A 21,194-nucleotide genomic window follows, 5' to 3' on the forward strand; every position below is an offset into this window, starting at 1 on the left:
CAGGTACGGAGTTGAACTGTAATGATAATGACGCATTTTCGTGCCAACCAATGGCGGAACTCCGGCTTCAAGAAAAAAAGTTATTTTTTTGGTCATATTGCTCAAACCTCATCCTCCCTGCATTAATCAGTGTCAAAGTACATTCTGCTCTGGGCCAAAACACCCAATGGATTTAATTCTTCACATCCATTTTCAAGCATGTGGCTTCTGTGTTTGTGATTATATATACTTCTGTCTACGCATTAATTCACATCGTGTGATACACAAACAGAAGACTCAAGTGATGAACTGTAGGTCACTGAATTTTTCTGCATGCAAATAATTTGATGACTCACTCCTGATATCGTCACTTGTGAATGAGCTTTCCTTGTGGATTCAGTCGCTGCTCCCCGTCGAGTATGCTTGATGTACACCAGAGAGTCAACATATTCCAGTATGGAAACAAAACCTCGACCTCAGCATGACAATTACAATCAGGTAAATTTTTTAAAATCCCACCGTGCCCACTCTTCACACACGGTGGGAGCAAGTATTAGGAAACTGCATACTCCCAGCCAGTACATTTTACATCCATGGACACAAAATAACAGGTTGGGAGAGAGCACAATCTCCCGATACTGATGCCAGCACGCACCTGAGAGATTTTAACCCCAATAATTATAGATTTTGTTCATTTTATATTTATACATACATGTGTACATTATATATACATATACATTGACACACTTTATAGATACACATGTATGTGTTTATATTATATATACACACACATAGACACACTTAGACTAACAAAGAGCAGATAGTCATGTTAAAGTCTTACCTGTGACTGGGCGTTAATATTTGCTCCATTTGTTACTAGGACGTGTACGACTTCTGCCTGTCCAGCTAACGACGCAATATGCAGGGCGGTATTTCCTTTCTGAAAGTAAAAAGTAAACGTGCCAGGAATTAGGGGGAATAATCCAGTGCGACCAGAGCAAAGAAGAATTTCAACCCTTCCTGATTCCAGGCAGCTGAAATCCAAGGTACAACTGACTGAACGGCTTTAGAGTCATAGAGTCATAGAGTTATACAGCACGGATAGAGGCCCTTCGGCCCATCGTGTCCGCGCCGGCCATCAAGCCCAGTCTAATCTAATCCCATATTCCAGCATTTGGTCCGTAGCCTTGTATGCTATGGCATTTCAAGTGCTCATCCAAATGCTTCTTGAATGTTGTGAGGGTTCCTGCCTCCACAACCCTCTCAGGCAGTGAGTTCCAGACTCCAACCACCCTCTTTGAGAAATTACTGGTGTGCTCTCCATAAGCCAAGTATCAGAAACCCTCCTAGTCTTGGTGGCTGGCTGGTGCTGCGTTGTCTTTCTATTATCCCCAACAGTAGAAAGTGGGTGAAAAATTCATCCTTCCCTCCCCCCACCTCCAATATTGCTGTCATGGGGATGTTGGCAGTGCTGGGATTGGAAAAGGTTTCTAATGGTGAAAAATTTCTCAAACCATTGCTTTGAGATATCTGGGTCTGTTGTAGATTAATTGATAGAGATTGATTACTATGATTAGTCAACAACACCATTATCGTTGTATCATGGGACTACCAGGATGGTAGAAGGTGAACTCGATGGACCTTTGTCTTTTTATGTCTAGCAATTCCTATGTTCCTATGGCTAAGTTGACATGCAAACTTTTAAAAGCCTCCAAACTTGACTTCTGCTGAACTGCAGCAGTTAAAACAGTTTATTCAAAGGACCGGATTAATTCAATCACATGAATAGACATGTACATGTTGCAGGGGGCTTCATGAGGTTAAGTTTAATGCTTCCAAAGCAAAGATGTGGAGATGCCGGTGATGGACAAATGTAAGGAATCTTACAACACCAGGTTATAGTCCAACAATTTTATTTTAAAATCACAAGCTTTCAGAGATTATCTCCTTCGTCAGGTGAGTAGCAAATGAGAAGAAGTCCAAAGTAAATGCTGAGGATTAACGAGAGGTCTGTCCGGGATGAAGAAGAATCTGTCTTTAAAACTCAACTTTCTTCCAATAAAAACTATAATTCCTGCGCACTCAGTTCCTTCATTATATTTTGTTTGTTTTCGTGTACGTTTATTTGAGGTTAAGCCCAGCTCTTCGAATTTAAAGGCACAGCGCTCAGCCCATCAGAGTATTGTACTATCAAACAATGGTGCTGTAATGATAATCCCACATCCCTGTAAGAACGCTAAGCCAGGGGCGTGGGAGGAATTGAGTCAGCTGAGTGGGCTGGTGGTTGGCTGGAAGGATCCTGGCTGCAGCACTGAGACAGCTGAAAGATGACCAGGGGAATAAGCAGACTGGCTGGCTGTCAGAGGTCGGCTCCACACTGGGTCTACTAAAGCCCAGAGTTACGTAGGAATGCAGTACCACAGATTTGTATAAATTTCAGAGGCTGTCCTGTTGTGATCTGTTTATTTATCAACGAATGATAGATCCTTGGACCGACAAAAGTGATGGGTTTCTATCAAGTTGCTTTTAGGACAGGTCGTGTTTAAGTGCGAGCTAGACATAGAACTGGTTATACAGTTCAGTGGTATTAATAACTATAGCAACATAGGAACACGAGTAGGCCATTCGGCCCCTCGAGCCTGTCCTGACATTCAATTAGATCATGGCTGATCTGTATCTCAACTCCATTTACCTGGCTTAGCTCCATAACCATTGATACCCTTACAAAAATCTATCGATCACAGTCTTGAAAGCTCCAACTGTCCCACAATCCGCAGCCTTTTGGGGAAGCGAGTTCCAGATTTCTACTACCCATTGTGTGAACAAATGCTTCCTGATTTCCCTCCTGAATGGCCTAGTTCTAATTTTAAGATTATGTCCTCTCATTCTTGACTCCCCCACCAGAGGAAATAGTTTCTCTTTATCTACCCTAGCGAATCCTTTTAACGTTGTAAACACCTTGATCAGATCACCCCTCAAACTTCTATACTCAAGGAATACAAGCCAATACTTATACTAATCTTAATAATGAGGAGACGCTTGACAGATTTGTTGAAAGTCCAATTTTATCAAGTAACTGAGGTATTAATTCAACGTTTATGAATGATAAATCTGTACATAACCTTTCCAGTGCTGTGTTAAGAAAAAAAAAGATTTGCATTTATATAGCACCTTTCACAGCTTCAGGACGTCCCAAAGCATTTTACAGCCAACAAAGTACTTTTGAAGTCTCGTCACCATTGTAATGTAGGAAACGCAGCAACCAATATGCACACAGCAAGGTTAACAATAACAATTTGCATTTATCCAGTGCCTTTAACGCAGTAAGAACATTACAAAGCGCTTCATAGGAGCGTTATCAAATAAAATTTGATACTGGGCCACATAAAAAGATGTTAGGACAGGTGACCAAAAGCTTGGTTGAAGGCGTAGGTTTTAAGGAGCGACTTAAAAGAGGAGAGAGAGGTGGAGACGCGGAGAGGTTTAGGGAGTGAATTCCAGAGCTTAAGGCCTAGGCAGTTGAAGGCACGGCCGCCAATGGTGGAGCGAAGGAAATTGGGGATGCGCAAGAGACCAGAATTGAAGGTACGCAGAATTCGCGGAGAGTTGTAGGACCGGAGAAGGTTACAGAGGTGTTGCTGGACCAGCAGCCAAAGTTGGCCAGCGAGCATGGGGGTGATGGGTGAATGGGACTTGGTGCAAGTTAGGATACGGGCAGCAGAGTTTTGGATGAGCCCAAGTTTACAGAGGGTGGAAGGTGGGAGGCTAGCTAGGAGAGCATTGGAATAGTCGAGTCGGGAAGTAACAAAGGCATGGATGAGGGTTTTAGCAGCAGGCGAGCTGAGGCAGGGGAAGAGACAGGCGATGTTACGGAGGTGGAAGTAGGCAATCTTGGTGCTGGAGAGGATATGGGGTCGGAAGATCAGCTCATGGTCAAATAGAACATCAAAGGCAATGGCTTCGGTCTTCCCAAATTTAATTGGAGGAAACTTCTGCTCATCCAATACTGGATGTCGAACAAGCAGTGTGACAAATCTGAGGCAGTAGAGGGAGGTGGTGGTGAGGTAGAGCTGGGTTTCGTCAGCGTACATGTGGAACCAGACATTTTTTGGATGATGTCTCCGAGGGGCAGCACGTAGACGAGAAATAGGAGGGGGCCAAGGATAGATCCTTGGGGGACTCCAGAGGTAACGGTGCGGGTGTGGGAGCGGGAAGAGAAGCCATTGCAGGAGATTTTCTGGCTACGACTGGATAGATAGGAATAGAACCAAGCGAGCGCAATCCCATCCAGCTTGACAATGGAGGAGAATGGTGTGGTCAACCATATCAATGGCTGCAGGCAGGTCGAGAAGGATGAGGAGTGATGGATTTTGGGCTTTTGATACTTGTTTTAAAGAAGACTAAAATAATGGACTACAGTGTCTTGCTTGATTTCTTAGCCTTTAGTATTCTGAAAAAGAGAGAAAAACAATCTGACAGGAGGGATAGTTTGCCACGGTCACAGTCACATAAGACGTGACTCGGTTTAATGTTTCATCCGACATGACAGTGCACACTCCCTCAGTACTGCACTAGGGTGTCAGTCTAGGATTTGTGCTCAAATCTCTGGAGTGGGACCTAAACCCACCACCTTCTGACTCGGAGGTGAGAGTGCTACCACTGAGCCATCGTTGACACCGTAAACCGAACCTTCAGGTTAGAAGCAGCATGTAATCAGGACCGAGTTCCAGCTGTGTTCAGACTGCCTGTGAAGTGGACTGACCACAACGGGTTCAGTTCAGTGCGTACTGGGGGAAAGTTCCTGGCGCACGGGTTTGGACAACAGAGGTGCACCATGGGAATTCAGCCGGCCGATGCACAACCCAGAAATTTAACATTATTGTTGTAATGGCTCATCTACGTCATCGGGACACTCAGACAGCTCCAAAGGAGGAGGGAATTGTGCAGTGAGCGATTTACAATATTTTCTTTGGTCTTTTGTGCTGGTCCACGGTCACCCCTCGCCAAAGACAGCAGGAAGTGAGTTTTCAAAGCTCCGCCCCACTGACGACAATGGCGATCGCGATTTTGCTGGGCTCTCGCTGGTTTTCACATGGCTGCCACTTAAAAGTAAAAATAATGGCTGCGGCGTGATTGATAGCTGATAGATTGATTTTTTTAAAATTGCTGGAACGATTAAACATGGGCTGACCTGAGGCTAGAGAACAGACTCAGTGTGCCTGTGGAACCTCCGCCCTCAAATTCACGAGACTTTAACAACGTGGTCTGAAGGGAAGCAGGCCGACCGACTGCACCCAGAAAAGGTTGGCCCAGTGAGAGGAGGTCTTCAGACGAGTGCCTTACTGCAGCTCCGCATAAAAGTCGCATTCAAGTTTTACACTGCCACCCTGTTTATATATCGGTCGAATCACTGGGCAAATATGGCCGTGCCGCTTCTGACTCACCACCTCCCTTCGTTGAGGCGTCTTCCAATTAGAAACACAAGGAAACATGGAAGAGCTTATTGCCATGCAGATCGGCGGGCTAGACGGCTACACTTATGGTGCATGTCAACAATCTCGCTGTTGCAGGAAAGTCTGGGCCGTTAACTTTCAAACATCACTTAAAGGGTTAAATTAGGACAGGTTGCATAAACTTGGCTTGTCTTCCCTTGAGTTTAGGAGATTGAGGGCTGATCGAGGTGTTTAGAATGTTAAAAGGATTTGATAGGGTAGATGGAGGGAAACTATTTCCTCTGGTGGGGGAATCCAGAACAAGGGGGTATAATCTTAAAATTAGAGCCAGGCCATTCAGCAGTGAAATCAGGAAGCACTTTTTTACACAAAGGGTAGTGGAAATCTAGAATTCTCTCCCCCAAAAGGCTGTGGATGCTGGGGAACAATTGGAGCTTTCAAGACTGAGATCTATAGATTTTTGTTGGGTCAGGGTATCAAGGGATATGGAGCAAAGGCGGGTTTTTTTTGGAGTTGAGGTACAGATCAGCCATAATGTAACTGAATGGCGGAGCAGCCTCAGGGGACTGAATGACCTACTCCTGTTCCTAAGACGCAGAAAAACAAATCAGGCAAATGGGGGTAGAGCTCGCAGCCATCGAGAATCAGTTCCAAATTCCTGGAGGTGAGCTGCAACAGGAAACGCTGTCACACCAGCTGAGGTTGTCCTGCTATTTGCTGATATAATGTTCAGAGTGTCGAATGTTCCCGGTTGATTCAGAATGTAAAATGAGAAAAGGTTTCAGCGTGGGTAGAGATTGAAGCATTGCTGCAGTATTCCTCACAGCTAGTAACACTGATTCATTTATATTCCTTTCAGAGATTAGTCATAGTTCACAGCCTTCTGAAGTCCTATCCCTCAGTGCATTATTACCATAAACCCTTCGGAAGATATATTGCTCCCGCTTACATTCCATGGAAGGATGCAGATTCACTTCAAAGAACAGTGGGAACGTAACTGTCCAGTCCTAAATTTACCTCAAACTTCTTCCAAAACACTTCAAAAGGTCAACTGTTATCAACATTATCTGTCTATTTTCAGAAGAAGCTAAAATGAATGGCAACTCTCCCTTATTTAATTTGATAATATCTTTACATCATTAAGGTGCAAAACCTGTGTTCTCAGAAACTCAAATATAATCAAGGTCTTGTACTTGGAAGAGTGAAGCAAAAATTACTTCTCCAAGCTCACCTCAACAATGAGACCTGTTCCCTTGGCCCCATTCCCACTTAAATGCTGACCATGCAACTTCCCTTTCTAACCAAAGTCACAAGTGACATTCTCTGTGACTATGACCATGGTTCATTATCCCTCATCATCGTTTCTGCAGCCTTTGACATAGTTGACCACACCATCCTTCTCCAAAGCCTCTCCTCATTTGTCAAGCTCAGCCTTCGCCCGGGTCCAATCTTAGTTATATGATTGTACCAGAGCATCTCCAGCAATGGCTGCTCTTCCTGCCCCCACAATCCCTGATCCCCAAGGATCTATTCTTGGCCCCCTCCTTTTCTTGATCTACATGTTGCCACATGGTGACATCACCCACACACATAGGATCACCATACTCAGGTAGGTATCCATTATAAAGGATGTGATAACAGGACACTTAGAAAATATCAACAGGATTATACAAAGTCAACATGGATTTATGAAAGGGAAATCATGTTTGACAAACCTACTGGAATTTTTTGAGGATGTAACTGGTAGAATAGATAAGGGAGAACCAGTGGATGTGGTGTATTTGGATTTTCAGAAGGCCTTTGATAAAGTCCCACATAAGAGGTTAGTGTGCGAAATTAAAGCACATGGGATTGGGGGTAATATACTGGCATGGATTGAAAATTGGTTAACAGACAGGAAACAGAGAGTAGGAATAAATGGATCTTTTTCGGGGTGGCAGGCAGTGACTAGTGGGGTACCGCAAGGATCAGTGCTTGGGCCCCAGCTATTCACAATATATATCAATGATTTGGATGAGGGAACCAAATGTAATATTTCCAAGTTTGCTGGTGACACAAAACTAGGTGGGATCATGAGTTGTGAGGAGGATGCAAAGAGGCTTCAAGGCGATTTAGACAAGTTGAGTGAGTGGGCAAATGCCATGTAGATGTGGATAAATGTGAAGTTATCTACTTCGGAAGGAAAAACAGAAAGGCAGAGTATTATTTAAATGGTGATAGATTGGGAAATGTTGATGTACAAAGGGACCTGGGTGTCCTTGTATACCAGTCACTGAAAGCAAACATGCAGGTGCAGCAAGCAGTTAGGAAGGCAAATGGTATGTTGGCCTTCATTGCAAGAGGATTTGAGTACAGGAGCAAGGATATCTTACAGCAGTTATACAGGGCCTTGGTGAGACCACACCTGGAGTATTGTGTGCAGTTTTGGTCTCCTTACCTAAAAGGATATACTTGCCATAGAGGGAGTGCAGCGAAGGTTCACCAGACTGATTCCTGGGACGACAGGACTGTCGTATGAGGAGAGGTTGGGTCGACTTGGCCTGTGTATTCAGTCAGGTTTAGAAGAATGAGAGGGGATCTCATTGAAACATATAAAATTCTGACAGGGCTAGACTGACTGGATGCAGGGAGGATGTTTCCCCTGGCTGGGGGGGGGGGGTCCAGAACATCACATGTCTCCGCCCCTGCCTCAGCTCATCTGCTGCTGAAAGCCTCATCCATACCTTTGTCACCTCCAGTCTCCAATGGTCTCCTGACTGGTTTCCCATCTTCTATAAACTTCAGCTGATCCAAAACTGCTGCCGTATCCCTATCTCACATCAAGTTCCGCTCATCCCATCACTCTTGTCCTCGCTGAACTACATTGGTTCCCAGTCCCCCAATGCCTCCAATTTAAAATTCTCTTCCTCATGTATGAAACCCTTCATGGCTTCACCTCTCAGTCCGGCCATACAACCCAACCAACCACTCCACCGCCCCCCCACCCCAAACTCTTTGTTCCTCCAACTCTGACCTCTTGTAAACCCCCCCCCACAATTGGCGGCTGTGCCTTCACCCATCGAGGCCCTAAGCTCTGGAATTACCTTCCTAAAACCCTCTGCCTTTCTACCTCCTTCTCCTCCTTTGAGGCCCACTTTAAAACCTACCTCTTTGATAAAGCATTTGGTCACCCCTCCTAATACCTTTTCCTTTGGCTCATTTTTTTTGATTACACCAGTGAAGTGCTTTGGGATGTTTTTCTATTTTAAAGGTGCTATATAAATGTAAGTTGTTGTTGATACACAGATGAACTGCTTCAGGTTTGCTTAACATGTCAAATTAGAGAAAGGGATAGAGATAGCATGAGAGAAAAAAAAAAGCAGAAAGTGAAAAAAAGAGAAAAGAAAGTAAGAGAAAAGGCAGAGTTGGCATAAGACAGGAAAAGAGAGAAAATGAGAGGAGAGGGAAAATGGGTAGAGTGAGAAAGCTAGAGAGATTGAGGGAGATCAAGCAGGAGAGAGAGATAGAGAGATAGAGAGAGAGAGAGAGAGAGAATGAATGAGGGTGAGAATGTATGACGCAGGGAAAGAGGTTTGTTATCATTAACAATAATGTTTATCTTCAATAGTATAAAGATGAACTCCTGCACTCCCACATAGTTTGTGTGTGTTTAATAGGCTGTGAGCATGTCTTCCTGGACTGATGGGCTGCACATCTGGCCAGTTTATTTTACGATTCACACAATAATATAATTATATGAAGATAACATTCAGGAAGAGATATTGCAGTATGTATGAACGAGACAGTTTTCAGAACAGATGAAAATTCTGTGAAACTTGTAATCATTTTTAACTTCCTGAGACGTAGTGACTGCTCATAAACAAAGTGACTGATGGTATGTTCTAGTGTCATGTGAGGAAGAGAAAGCACAAAAGACGTTGTAGAATTTGTTTAGTTTGACCAAAAGACAATATAGTTTCATGCCAGATTACAGCAAGGCTCCAGGGGAGGGGTGGGGGTGTGTGGAGACCTGGAGTTGGTCACAGCCTTAGCCTTTCCATTGTTAAGTGCTGCCCTGATTATTTATGATGCAGTCATTTTGCTTTCCTTCTGAGCTCTGCACTTTCCACATAGAACAGCTGCTATTTATTTATACTGCCTCATTCTGGACTCTGCAGTGTACATTTGCAGCATTTCCTGCTCCCACTTCTTACCATCCATTAAGAATACAAGAACATAAGAAATAGGAGCAGGAGTAGGCCATGCGGCCCCTCGAGCCTGCTCCACCATTCAATAAGATCCTGGCTGATCTTTGACCTCAACTCCACTTTCCCGCTCAATCCCCAAATCCCTTGATTCCCTTAGATTCCAAAAATCTATCGATCTCAGCTTTGAATATACTCAACGACTGAGCATGCACAGCCATCAATGAAAACACTTTTGTTCTCTTAAGGAAATATCTTCCTGATGATGGCCGCCTTTGAAAATCAAACTTCAATGAGAGTTCACAGGATCTCCATTTAAGGGGAAAAATACTGCCTTTATGTTATCCTTTATCATGTACTCAGGGTTCCCAAAGCACACCACAACCAGTGAATGACTTTTGAAGCTAGCTACTGTTGTGTAAGTAACTGTGGCAACCAAGTTGTGCACAGCAAAACTTGATGTCTGAAAGCACAGAGGAGGGGTGGAGATCGACGGTGGAGAGGTAGAGCTGGGCATCGTAAGCGTACACATCTGCAGATTCTTCTTCGGACACTGCGATGGTCCACCTAAACCATTGGAATAAGCAGATGGGGCCGTGGTTGAACAGATAGCAATGAAATCAATGACCAGATCATCTATTTTTAGGTGTTGGTTGAAGGATAAATATTGGCCAGGACACTGGAGAGAACTACCCTGCTCTGCTTTGGAGAGTGCCATGGGATCTTTTACATCTACCTGAGAGGGCAGACGAAGCCTCGGTTTAATGTCTCATCTGAAAGACGGCACTTCCGACAGTGCAGCACTCCCTCAGTACTGCACTGAAGTGTTGGCCGAGATTATGTGCACAATTGGGCTTGATCCCACAACCTTCTGACTCAGTGGTGAGAGTGCTAGCAACTGAGCCAAACTGACCTGTGTAGGCAAGTTATCTCCTTATTTTATAGAAATAGTAAAAATAAGCCCAAATTATAGCCACTATAATCACAGATGAAGAAAAGCATCTAAACACATAATCAATCAAGCTTTACCTAAGACGGTCATATTGCAGAGATCCATCAATGACCTGTGCTTCCCTCCCACTGTCTCCTTTCTATCTTTGCTTCTGAACTTTGAGGAGTGCCTTTAGTCTCTCTTTTGTAGCCCCGATTCCCCCGAGTCACGTTCATTTTGTGAAACGACTCCTATAGTCTTCATTGGCAACTTGAACCATTCACTTGACTTTCTGATTTATGCATCGTGCACCTTTTTTTGGGGGGTTTCTGCATGTCACGCATCACAAATGACCGAGAGGGCAGGTTGATAACTCGGTCACAGGTCTCGTCTGCTCATGTGGTCATTGAGAAGAGGTCGAGAGGAGCCCAGCAGGATGCCCTATCTTCCTGACTACAGGGAGCTGTTCCAACTAAGGCCATGGCTAAGATTATGATGAACTATTGATGCAAACCAGACATCTATCCCTTCCTGGCACAACAAGCAGCGTTACTGATCAAGCACCAAATTATTTTGAGTCAAGTTCTTACCTTGGTTGCTGCGTCTACATTAGCACCGAGCTGGATAAGTTCAGAAACAACCCCTACATGGCCTTCCTTGGAAGCAAGATGGAGGGCGTTCAACCCATTCTGTAAAACAACAAATGGAACAGTGGTATGACAACAGGGACTAAAGATAAATACATCAATTTAAAATGTAAACTATTATTTTTAAATATATAAAATATTCAAAAAGGGTTGATTTGTGAATGTTTTCTGGCAAAGGACTTAGTATTTAAACTTTCAGACTCATGCAGTGCCTGAATTCTTCAGCTGCTTATTTCACCTTGAAGAATAGATACCATGACAAAAATGTGAAAGAGGGTGTGAGATCGATACATAATGCTCCAGTTCCTAACTCCAATGTGTATTCTAGGAGCAGAATTTAAACCCGCAGAGTTGTGCTCCTGCACCCATCGACAATGGTGATTACACTGCATCCCGAGTGACAGGCACCAGGCAGACTCAAAGGAGCAGCTTCTTCACATAAGATGATTAACCTTCATACTGATGCATGAAGGCACCTGTCTCTCCCGACCTCAGTGGCCTACATTGACTCCCTGTCACCTTCACCCTCATTGACCTACATTGACTCCCTGTCACCTTCACCCTCACTGACCTACAATGGCTCTCTGTCACCCATCACCCCCACCCCCACCCCCACCCTCACCGACCTACAATGGCTCACTGTCACCCATCACCCCCACCCTCACCCTCACCGACCTACAATGGCTCTCTGTCACCCATCACCCCCACCCTCACCCTCACCGACCTACATTGGCTCTCTTTCACCCAATACATTACATTTAAAAATCTTCGTTCTCATCTCCAAATCCTCCACGGCCTCAGTCCACTCTATTTCTGCAATCTCTCCAGTCAAACATCGCCCTTCCACAGACCGACAGTCCTTGGACTTGGGCCTTTTTTTTTATTCGTTCACGGGATGTGGACGTCGCTGGCAATGCCAGCATTTATTGCCCATCCCTAATTGCTCTTGAGAAGGTGGTGGTGAGCCGCCTTCTTGAACCGCTGCAGTCCGTGTGGTGACGGTTCTCCCACAGTGCTGTTAGGAAGGGAGTTCCAGGATTTTGACCCAGCGACAATGAAGGAACGGCGATATATTTCCAAGTCGGGATGGTGTGTGACTTGGAGGGGAACGTGCAGGTGGTGTTGTTCCCATGTACCTGCTGCTCTTGTCCTTCTAGGTGGTAGAGGTGGCGGGTTTGGGAGGTGCTGTTGAAGAAGCCTTGGCGAGTTGCTGCAGTGCATCCTGTGGATGGTGCACACTGCAGCCACAGTGCGCCGGTGGTGAAGGGAGTGAATGTTTAGGGTGGTGGATGGGGTGCCAATCAAGCGGGCTGCTTTATCTTGGATGGTGTCGAGCTTCTTGAGTGTTGTTGGAGCTGCACTCATCCAGGCAAGTGGAGAGTATTCCATCACACTCCTGACTTGTGCCTTTGGCTTTGGGGAGTCAGGAGGTGAGTCACTCGCCGCAGAATACCCAGCCTCTGACCTGCTCTCGTAGCCACAGTATTTATATGGCTGGTCCAGTTGAGTTTCTGGTCAATGGTGACCCCCAGGATGTTGATGGTGGGGGATTCGGTGATGGTAATGCCGTTGAATGTCAAGGGGAGGTGGTTAGACTCTTTCTTGTTGGAGATGGTCATTGCCTGGCACTTGTCTGGCGCGAATGTTACTTGCCACTTATGAGCCCAAGCCTGGATGTTGTCCAGGTCTTGCTGCATGCGGGCTCGGACTGCTTCATTATTTGAGTAGTTGCGAATGGAACTGAACACTGTGCAGTCATCAGCGAACATCCCCATTTCTGACCTTATGATGGAGGGAAGGTCATTGATGAAGCAGCTGAAGATGGTTGGGCCGTGGACACTGCCCTGAGGAACTCCTGCAGCAATGTCCTGGGGCTGAGATGATTGGCCTCCAACAACCACTACCATCTTCCTTTGTGCTAGGTATGACTCCAGCCACTGGAGAGTTTTCCCCCTGATTCCCATTGACTTCAATTTTACTAGGGCTCCTTGGTGCCACACTCGGTCAAATGCTGCCTTGATGTCAAGGGCAGTCACTCTCACGTCACTTCTGGAATTCAGCTCTTTTGTCCATGTTTGGACCAGGGCTGTAATGAGGTCTGGAGCCGAGTGGTCCTGGCGGAACCCAAACTGAGCATCGGTGAGCAGGTTATTGGTGAGTAAGTGCCGCTTGATAGCATTCTTTCCCTTCACCACTCCAATGGTGATCGAGCTTTTAGTGACTTGGCCATGATGTCTGGGGCTCTCTTCCCCAGACTCTCCATGTCTCTCTCTACCTTCAAAAATCTCAAAACAAAACTTTTTGAACTAGCTTTTGGTCGCCCCTCCTAATCCTTCCCTCCATAGTTTGGCGTCCATTCATTTTACAACTGTAGAGTGCCTTGGGATGTTTCCTATATTGAAGACGCTATCTAAAGTTTATGGCAGAGCTGGTCGCTCTGAGTGTCAGCACGAGAGATAATGTTCTTATCTGGGAAAGGAAGCCAGCTTCTTGAATAAACAAGTTAAGTATATCATTTCTTTTATTCTTCTGATGCTCAATGTCCCAGAAGAGAAAGATCCACGTCTACAGTGGAATCTTGGCAGTGCCAAGTTTATGTTCATTTCTTTTTTTAAGTAGCCGCTTGTATCAGCAATGGATGGGTCTGCTGTTTAGAATGTTATCCTGCATTTGTATTAAAATGTGGCCCCACTTACTCACTTGCCGAATCTGCAAGAATGGCGTACCATAAAATGGCTGTGACCGGGTTTTACTCAGGCCCATTATAGATTTTTCCAATGAATTTGAAGGGTTTTGTAGTCACAGGCAAAGTATTTTGCAAAACATTTTGAATGTTCTCCATGATGGTGTTTGTTCATCAATGCAGCATTGCTGAACTGTCTCTCTTCTGGTTCTTCTCCCTCCCCAACATGGCCTCCATCACCCTTTGAAGCTGCAGCACTTCTTGGAGAACCTACGGACTTCTACAACACATGAATGTGTAACTTAATAAAAGTCCCGATTGTGAGACAGATCTACAATGGGACTGAGGAAAACCCGGTCACACAGCCATTTGTGTGGTACACCAGCCTTGCCGACTGGTCCTGTGAGTGTATAACTGGCAAGAGTGTCGGTGGGAATGCTGGTGAACACATTTAAATATAAATACAAGATAGCATTATAAACAGGAAACCCCATCTCTACTGAATGACTCGGTGGATATTACCAGCTACACTGTCTCATACAAATTAAAGAGTAAATTGAGTGCGCTCAATGCCAGGCCCCAGTTGGTGGGAGAATGGGTCAGAAACAAGGCTACCGCATCGCTCTGTTTGTTCGATCCGTCTTCCCATTAAGCAAAGCTCCACACTGGGAATGCAGGATTGCTGAATAAAGCTTGAAGAAATTTACTGATCATCCTCCAATTCAGGAAGAGATTGATCAAAGCAAACATGAGGTTTTCGTCTGATAACGCTCCTGTGAAGTGCCTTGGGACGTTTCTCGACATCAAAGGCGCTTTATAAACGCAAGTTGCTGTTGTTTTGAGAAAATATTTTGAACGTGCTGAAAGTTTAAGTTCAGTGCTTCCTTTCATATTAATAAAGAATACATTGTGGCGAATGTGAATTCAGTACAGTATGTGGTTTAAGGGAAGTTGACTGCAGTGACCATGAATACTCAGCTATCAGGCCCCATTCTGATGCAACCTTACCAAAGATGGGCAATGGTATCCCAGTGCTGACAGCACTAGCATGGGGTGCCACTGTGCCTTTTACAAACATCTCCTGCAATAACTCTAGATGACCTTGTCTCTACATTCTAGTGAAAGGGGCCCAAATATTGTACATGCCTATCTTTGGGAAAGAAAACATGCAACAGGAAATATCTCACATTACTAACTACTCAAAATTCTTGAAAAATCATTCAAATAAATACTCAGTTTACTTCCTCCTACAAAAGGTTCCCTCTATTTTGCATTGTAGAATGCATCTATTTAAGGGAAAAGCCCACGTACTACAATCAAGGTAATAAACTCTGTGGGACAAATGCCAAGGCAGAGATGTTTTATGTAGATTACAATGTGGTAATAACAAACATTCCAGCTTCTTTTACGTTTGAATATAACTCACAACATAATCACTGCTCACTCCCCGATTCCAGTCCTTTGCCATTGGTAGGTGGACTGCAGGGGCAAACTAAAAACATATTCCTTTACTATTAAAATCTCTTCCATTGCCTCCACAACGAAGGCCCAACATTTTATTGTTCAAAGCAGTTTGTGATTTGAAATGTCAAACTGGTTCGATACGTCGCACTACTTGGGTGTCCTGTTCGACCTGGAGTGGAGTTTCGAACCCCATATTCTATCCAACACTAAGACCCCTTACATCTCCCTCCACAACACCGCCCAACTTCCCCCCTACTCTGCCATCAACACTGCCGCTGAAACCCTTATCCACAGTTTTGACACCTCAAGATTCAACTTTGTGAACGTCCATCTCTTGACCTCCTTCCTACACAAAGCCCAACTTGTCCAAAGCTCTGCTGCCTCGACCCTGTTCCACTCTAAGTCCTGCTTGTCCATCATCCCTTGTCCTTCACAACCTTCCCTGGCCCCCAGTGCACCGAATTCAACATCCTTGTTCTCGATTACAAATCCCTCCAATGCCCTGGGCCCACCCTACCTACGCAATCACCTCCTGCAGTACGCCCAGCATATGGTCCTCTGCCTCTGATTTCCTGTGCATTCCTCCTCCTGGTATTCCTCAGCTGGTGTGGGCCCTACCCTCTGGAACTCCTTCCCACAACTTATTTCTCTTGCTACTTCTCCGACCACCTTTAAAAATCTCCTCAAAATCATTTTGGCTGTGCTTTCAGTCAACTCAAATTCTCCCACTACCCTACATGAGGGAGAAAGGAACAGACGGATATGGGGGCAGGGTGAGAAGAGGTAATTAGAGTAGGAGGAGGCTCGTGTGGAGTATCAACACTGCCATAGATTAGTTGGGCCGAATGGCCTGTTTCTGTGCTGTAGGTGCTATGTAATTCTGTGTAACACATTATTCCATTCTCTCCTACGTGAGCTCTTTGAGATATTTCATTACATTAAAAGATGCTATCCAAATGCAAGTTGTTGTTGATACTACTTTAAGTTCCTGATGTTCATTTTACACATACAGGCTTTTTACTTATAAATTTATGTCTGGTGCCAGCCAATCTCATTTACTAATTCATGTACATAATGTCTGAAGCTGAACAATCTCCATGACATCGCCTGTCTCCGCCCCTGCCTCAACTCATCTGCAGCTGAAACCCTCATCCATGCTTTTGTTACCTCAAGACTTGACTGTTCCAATGCTCTCCTGGCTGGCCTCCCACCTTGCACCCTCCGTAAACTTGAGCTCATCCAAAGCTCTGCTGCCCGTATCCTAACTCACATCAAGTCTCGTTCATCCATCACCCCTGTGCTTGCTGACCTACATTGGCTCCTGGTTCGGCAACGCCTCGTTTTTAAATTCTCTCCTTGTTTTCAAATCCCTCCATGGCCTTGCTCCTCCCTATCTCTGCAACCTACAATCATCCGAGATCTCTGTGCTCCTCCAATTGTTGCCTCTTACGCATCCCCAATTTTCATCACTCCACCATTGGAGGCCGTACCTTCAGCTGCCGAGGTCCTAAGCTCTGGAATTCCCTCACTAAACTTCTCCACCTCTCTCTTCTCCTTTAAGATGCTCCATAAAATCTACCTCTTTGACCAAGCTTTTGGCCACTGTCCTAATATCTCCTTATGTGGCTAGGTGTCAAATTTTGTTTGATAACACTTCTGTGAAGCACCTTGGGACATTTTACAACGTTAAAGGCAATATATAAATGCAAGTTGAAGTTGTTGTTGTATAAACCTGTGGCTAATCAAAAATAATTAAAACAACTTACATTTATACAACACAATAGAAAAACATTTCAAGGCACTTCATGAGGAATAAGGAAAATGGATGCTGAGCCAAAGAAGGAAAGTTTAGGAGGGATGATCAAAAGCTTGGTTAAAGAAATGAGTTTTAAGCAGGGCATTAAAGGAAGAGAGAGAGATGGAGGGGTTAAGGGAAGGAAATTTAGAGAGTTGGGCCTAGTTGAAGGATAGATTTTTTTGTTAAGTAAGGGTATTAAGGGTTATGGAACCAGATGGAGTTAAGATAGATTGGCCATGATCTGACTGAATGGCAGAACAGGCTCGAGGGCTGAATGGCCTACTCCTGTTCCTTAGGCATGGCTGCCAATCGTGGGACAAAGGGAGAGGGGCATTCACAAGAGAAATGGAGAGATTGGGGGTATCTAGGGCTGGAGAAGATAACGGAGATTGGGAGGGATAAGGCATGGAGGGATTTATAGACAGGGATAAAAATTTTAAATATGAGGAACTGTGGAGACCAGGAGCCAATATAGGTCAGTAAGAACAGATAATGGACAAACAGGACTTGGTGTGGAATAGGATACAGGCAGCATAGTTTTGGAGGAGCTAACTGACCTGGAGGATTGAAGGTCGGGTCAGGAGTGCATTGGAGTAATCAAGTCTGCAGGGGCGAGGGCCCGAATAACAATCAGGTACAAAGCATCATTTAACTGATGCCTGTTTCCCCAAAAGGTAACAATGGAACTGGCACAACATGCATTGTAGTTTGTGTGTTCTAACCAGTTTAGTGTGTAACTTGTGGCAGTGACCTCCTTAGGTTAGAATTCCTTGAAACTCCTCTTCCTCACCATATCCCACATAAGCTCCCAGCCTCACTGTTCCCCATGGTAAAACATTCATCTACATGACCCTTAAATCTGAGAGTTGCAACTTTGAGTGCACGTGACTCGCCACTGTGCTGACTGCCCACCGCAAGCAGAATTAACTCTCCCTGTCTGCGTTCCAAAGCTACTACAACTCAACAATAACTTGGCTTTTTATAGCACTCCTTTTTTGGACAGAGATCTCAGAGCATTTTACAGTGCAGAGGAAAAAAGTGAATGCCAGACATGAGGTGAAAAAGAGGAAACAGGAAAGTTAGGGGTGAAGTCTTTCTTTAAATTAATTCTCAAGGTGTGGGCGTCACTAGCAAGGTCGGCATTTATTGCCCATCCCTACTTACCTTGAATTTGATTCACCTGAGTGGCAATTAAGAGCCAACCACGTTGGTGTGGGACTGGAGTCACATATAGGCCAGACTGGGTAAAGACGTCAGGATTCCTTCCCTGAATGACATTCGTGAACCAGTTGGGTTTTTACAATAATCCGACAGCTTCATGGTCATTTTTACTGATACCAGCTTTATATTTCCAGATTTTTAAAATGAAATCAAATTTTTAAACTGCTATGGTGGAATTGCACTCATGTTCTCTGGATTATTAGTCAAGGCCTCTGGATTACCAGTCCAGGAACATAACCATAACACCACCATACCCCTAATTTGTAGCCAAAGAAAAGGAGTCTTTTGAAAGCAGGAAGGGAGGTGGGAGGCAGAAACATTTATTGCAGGAACTTTCTGGAGGGCAAGGACAGTTCCAAACTCCTCTTCTCCACCACAAACTGCCTGCTCTGACTCTTCTTCCCCTGTCCCTTCCATCCTCACCACTCAGGCCCAATATGGAAAGCTCATGGACTTGTCCTCAAAATGAAGCACATTCCTCCATCATCCCAGCCCAAGGCACTCTGTCTTCTCTCACTCATCACCCCCCAGCCCTCATCATTCAACAACAACAACATGCATTAATAGAGCACCTTTAACGTAGTAAAACATTCCAAGGCACTTCACAGGAGCGTTATCAAACTAAATTTGCCACATAAGCAGATATTAGGACAGGTGACCAAAAGCTTGGTCAAAGAGGTAGGTTTTCAGAAATGTCTTAAAGAAGGAGAGAAGTAGAGAGGTGGAGCAGTTTAGGGAGGGAATTTCAAAACTTAGGACCTACTTAGCTGAAGGCACGGCCGCCAATGGTGGAGCAATTAAAATCGGAGATGCACAAGAGGCCAGAATTGGAGGAGCTCTGAGATCTTGGAGGGTTCTCGGGCTGGAGGAGGTTACAGAGATAGGGAGGGGCGAGGCCATGGAAGAATTTGAAAACAAGGATGAGAATTTTAAAATTGAGGCTTTCCTGGACCGGGAGCCAATGTGGGTCAGCAAGCGCAGGGGTGATGGGAGAACGGGACTTGGTGCGAGTTAGGATACAGGCAGCAGAGATTTGAATGAGCTCAAGTTTATGGAAGCAGGTCTCAAGTCTCCATGAGACCTGTTCCCTCAATCTCCTGGCAATCCTGCTCCTCAGCAGCCTGGGCAACTTTTCCCTTTCCTCATGTATCACTCACTGTTCCCTCTTAGCCAACACTCAATCCCTCTGTTCTCCTGAACTACAGCACCAACTTCAACCGCCCCTTCCTCTCTAAGGTTCTTGAATGCATTATCGCGTCACAATGCTGTGCCCATCACTTTCACCACTCTAATCATGTTCCTCCAATTTGGTTTCTATACTATCCTCAACACTGAGATAGCCCTGGGTCAAAGTCACCAATGGCCACCTTGTGCAACTTTGGCTGAGGCCGGGCTCCTCCTCAATCTCTCTACCACATTTCATATGGTTGACTGCCCCATTCTGGTCCATCACCACACCCACTGTCCATGTCTGCAGCATACCCTCTTCTGGTACCACTACCAACCTCTTTCTGTGCTGTTAATTCCATGTAATTTCTGAAAATAGGATCAATTCGGCAAAATCAGAGGTCCTGAAAGATTACTGCTAATTCATTATTTTAAATCGTGCAGTATAAGCACTGAATCTGGGAAGATTGGGAAGATGCCACCCGTTCCGCCCTCTACTGAGATGGAAAAAGCTTCTGATTCAGGTACAACAAATGGATCTATTTTAGAAGGAAGACTTGCATTTATATAGCACCTTTCACGACATCACAACGCCCCAAAGCACGTCACACCTAATGAAGTACTTTTGAAGTGTGGTCACTGTTGTAATGTAGGAAACGCAACAGCCAATTTGCACACAGCAAGGTCCCACAAACAGCAATGTGATAAAGACCAGATAATCTGTTTTAGTGGTGACTCTCCTGCTCTTCTTCAAATAGTGCCGTGGGATTTTTTACGTCCACCTGAGAGGGCAGACGGGGCCTCGGTTTAACATCTCATCCAAAAGACAGCACCTCCGACAGTGCAGCACTCCCTCAGTACTGCACTGGGGTGTCAGCCTAGAATATGTGCTCAAATCTCTGGACTGGGACTTGAACCCGCAACCTTCTGACTCAGAGGTGAGAGAACTACCACTGAGCCCAGGCAGACACTTTTAGATTCCTACTTGAGGCACTGGGAACATGTTATATAATGTTGTGCAGATAGAATTATCTGAGATTGACTTTTTAAAATTTGAAGATTTTTTCTTTTCTTGGTGGTCCCATTGATTCTAAAAATTCCTGAAAAATAAGCCAGTGGAATGGAACAATATCACAGCAGAGTGCATTTTAATATAAGATCTGGCCTATGAATTACACACCCTCTTGCAAGTTTGATAATGTGAGTTTTATACCCTCTAAATGTGGATGCTGTTCATACACTGGTCCAATAGGTAGGATTCCAAATGTAAAGTAACGGAGTGGCATATACATCAGATTTTATGGCAATGAACCAAAGCTGTCACATAACTCAAAATAAAACTGAAATCCGTGTGACGTGCACAAACCTGGTTGCAGATATTTATGTCGACTCCAGCTTTGATATAGTCAAGGGCCTTTTCCAAGTTGCCAGATCGAGCAGCTCGTAAGTAGCTTGCGTTGGTGTCAGTCTATTTAAAAAGAGGAAAAAAGGGATGGTTAAAAAGGTGTTTAATTGGATAAAAGTGATTGCAAACCTATTATTGAGGGCTTTCTACATTCTGTGGGCATCATTTAACAGAGAAAGGACAGTTTAGTCAGATGATATTCCCATTGATTCTGTGTTTTCCCTCTGTTCTATCTCCTATGACCTCAGCCTAACTTCCAAAA

The 21,194-nt window shown here is 44.7% G+C and overlaps 1 protein-coding gene across 3 annotated transcripts in view; it reads right to left on the reverse strand.

Annotated features, from left to right (window-relative positions):
• Positions 1 to 21,194, reverse strand: part of ank3b (ankyrin 3b) — a 467,733-nt gene that overhangs the window by 182,182 nt on the left and 264,357 nt on the right. For all 3 annotated transcript variants that reach the window (XM_068002597.1, XM_068002595.1, XM_068002596.1), the window contains exons 2-4: positions 20,894 to 20,995; positions 11,138 to 11,236; positions 821 to 919 (exon numbers count right to left, since the gene is read on the reverse strand). In XM_068002597.1, the coding sequence (XP_067858698.1) occupies positions 821 to 919; positions 11,138 to 11,236; positions 20,894 to 20,995 (300 nt within the window). The remainder of the gene's footprint in view (positions 1 to 820; positions 920 to 11,137; positions 11,237 to 20,893; positions 20,996 to 21,194) is intronic.

Source organism: Heptranchias perlo, chromosome 21, assembly GCF_035084215.1.
Source record: "Heptranchias perlo isolate sHepPer1 chromosome 21, sHepPer1.hap1, whole genome shotgun sequence".
NCBI classification, from domain to species: Eukaryota; Metazoa; Chordata; class Chondrichthyes; order Hexanchiformes; family Hexanchidae; genus Heptranchias; species Heptranchias perlo.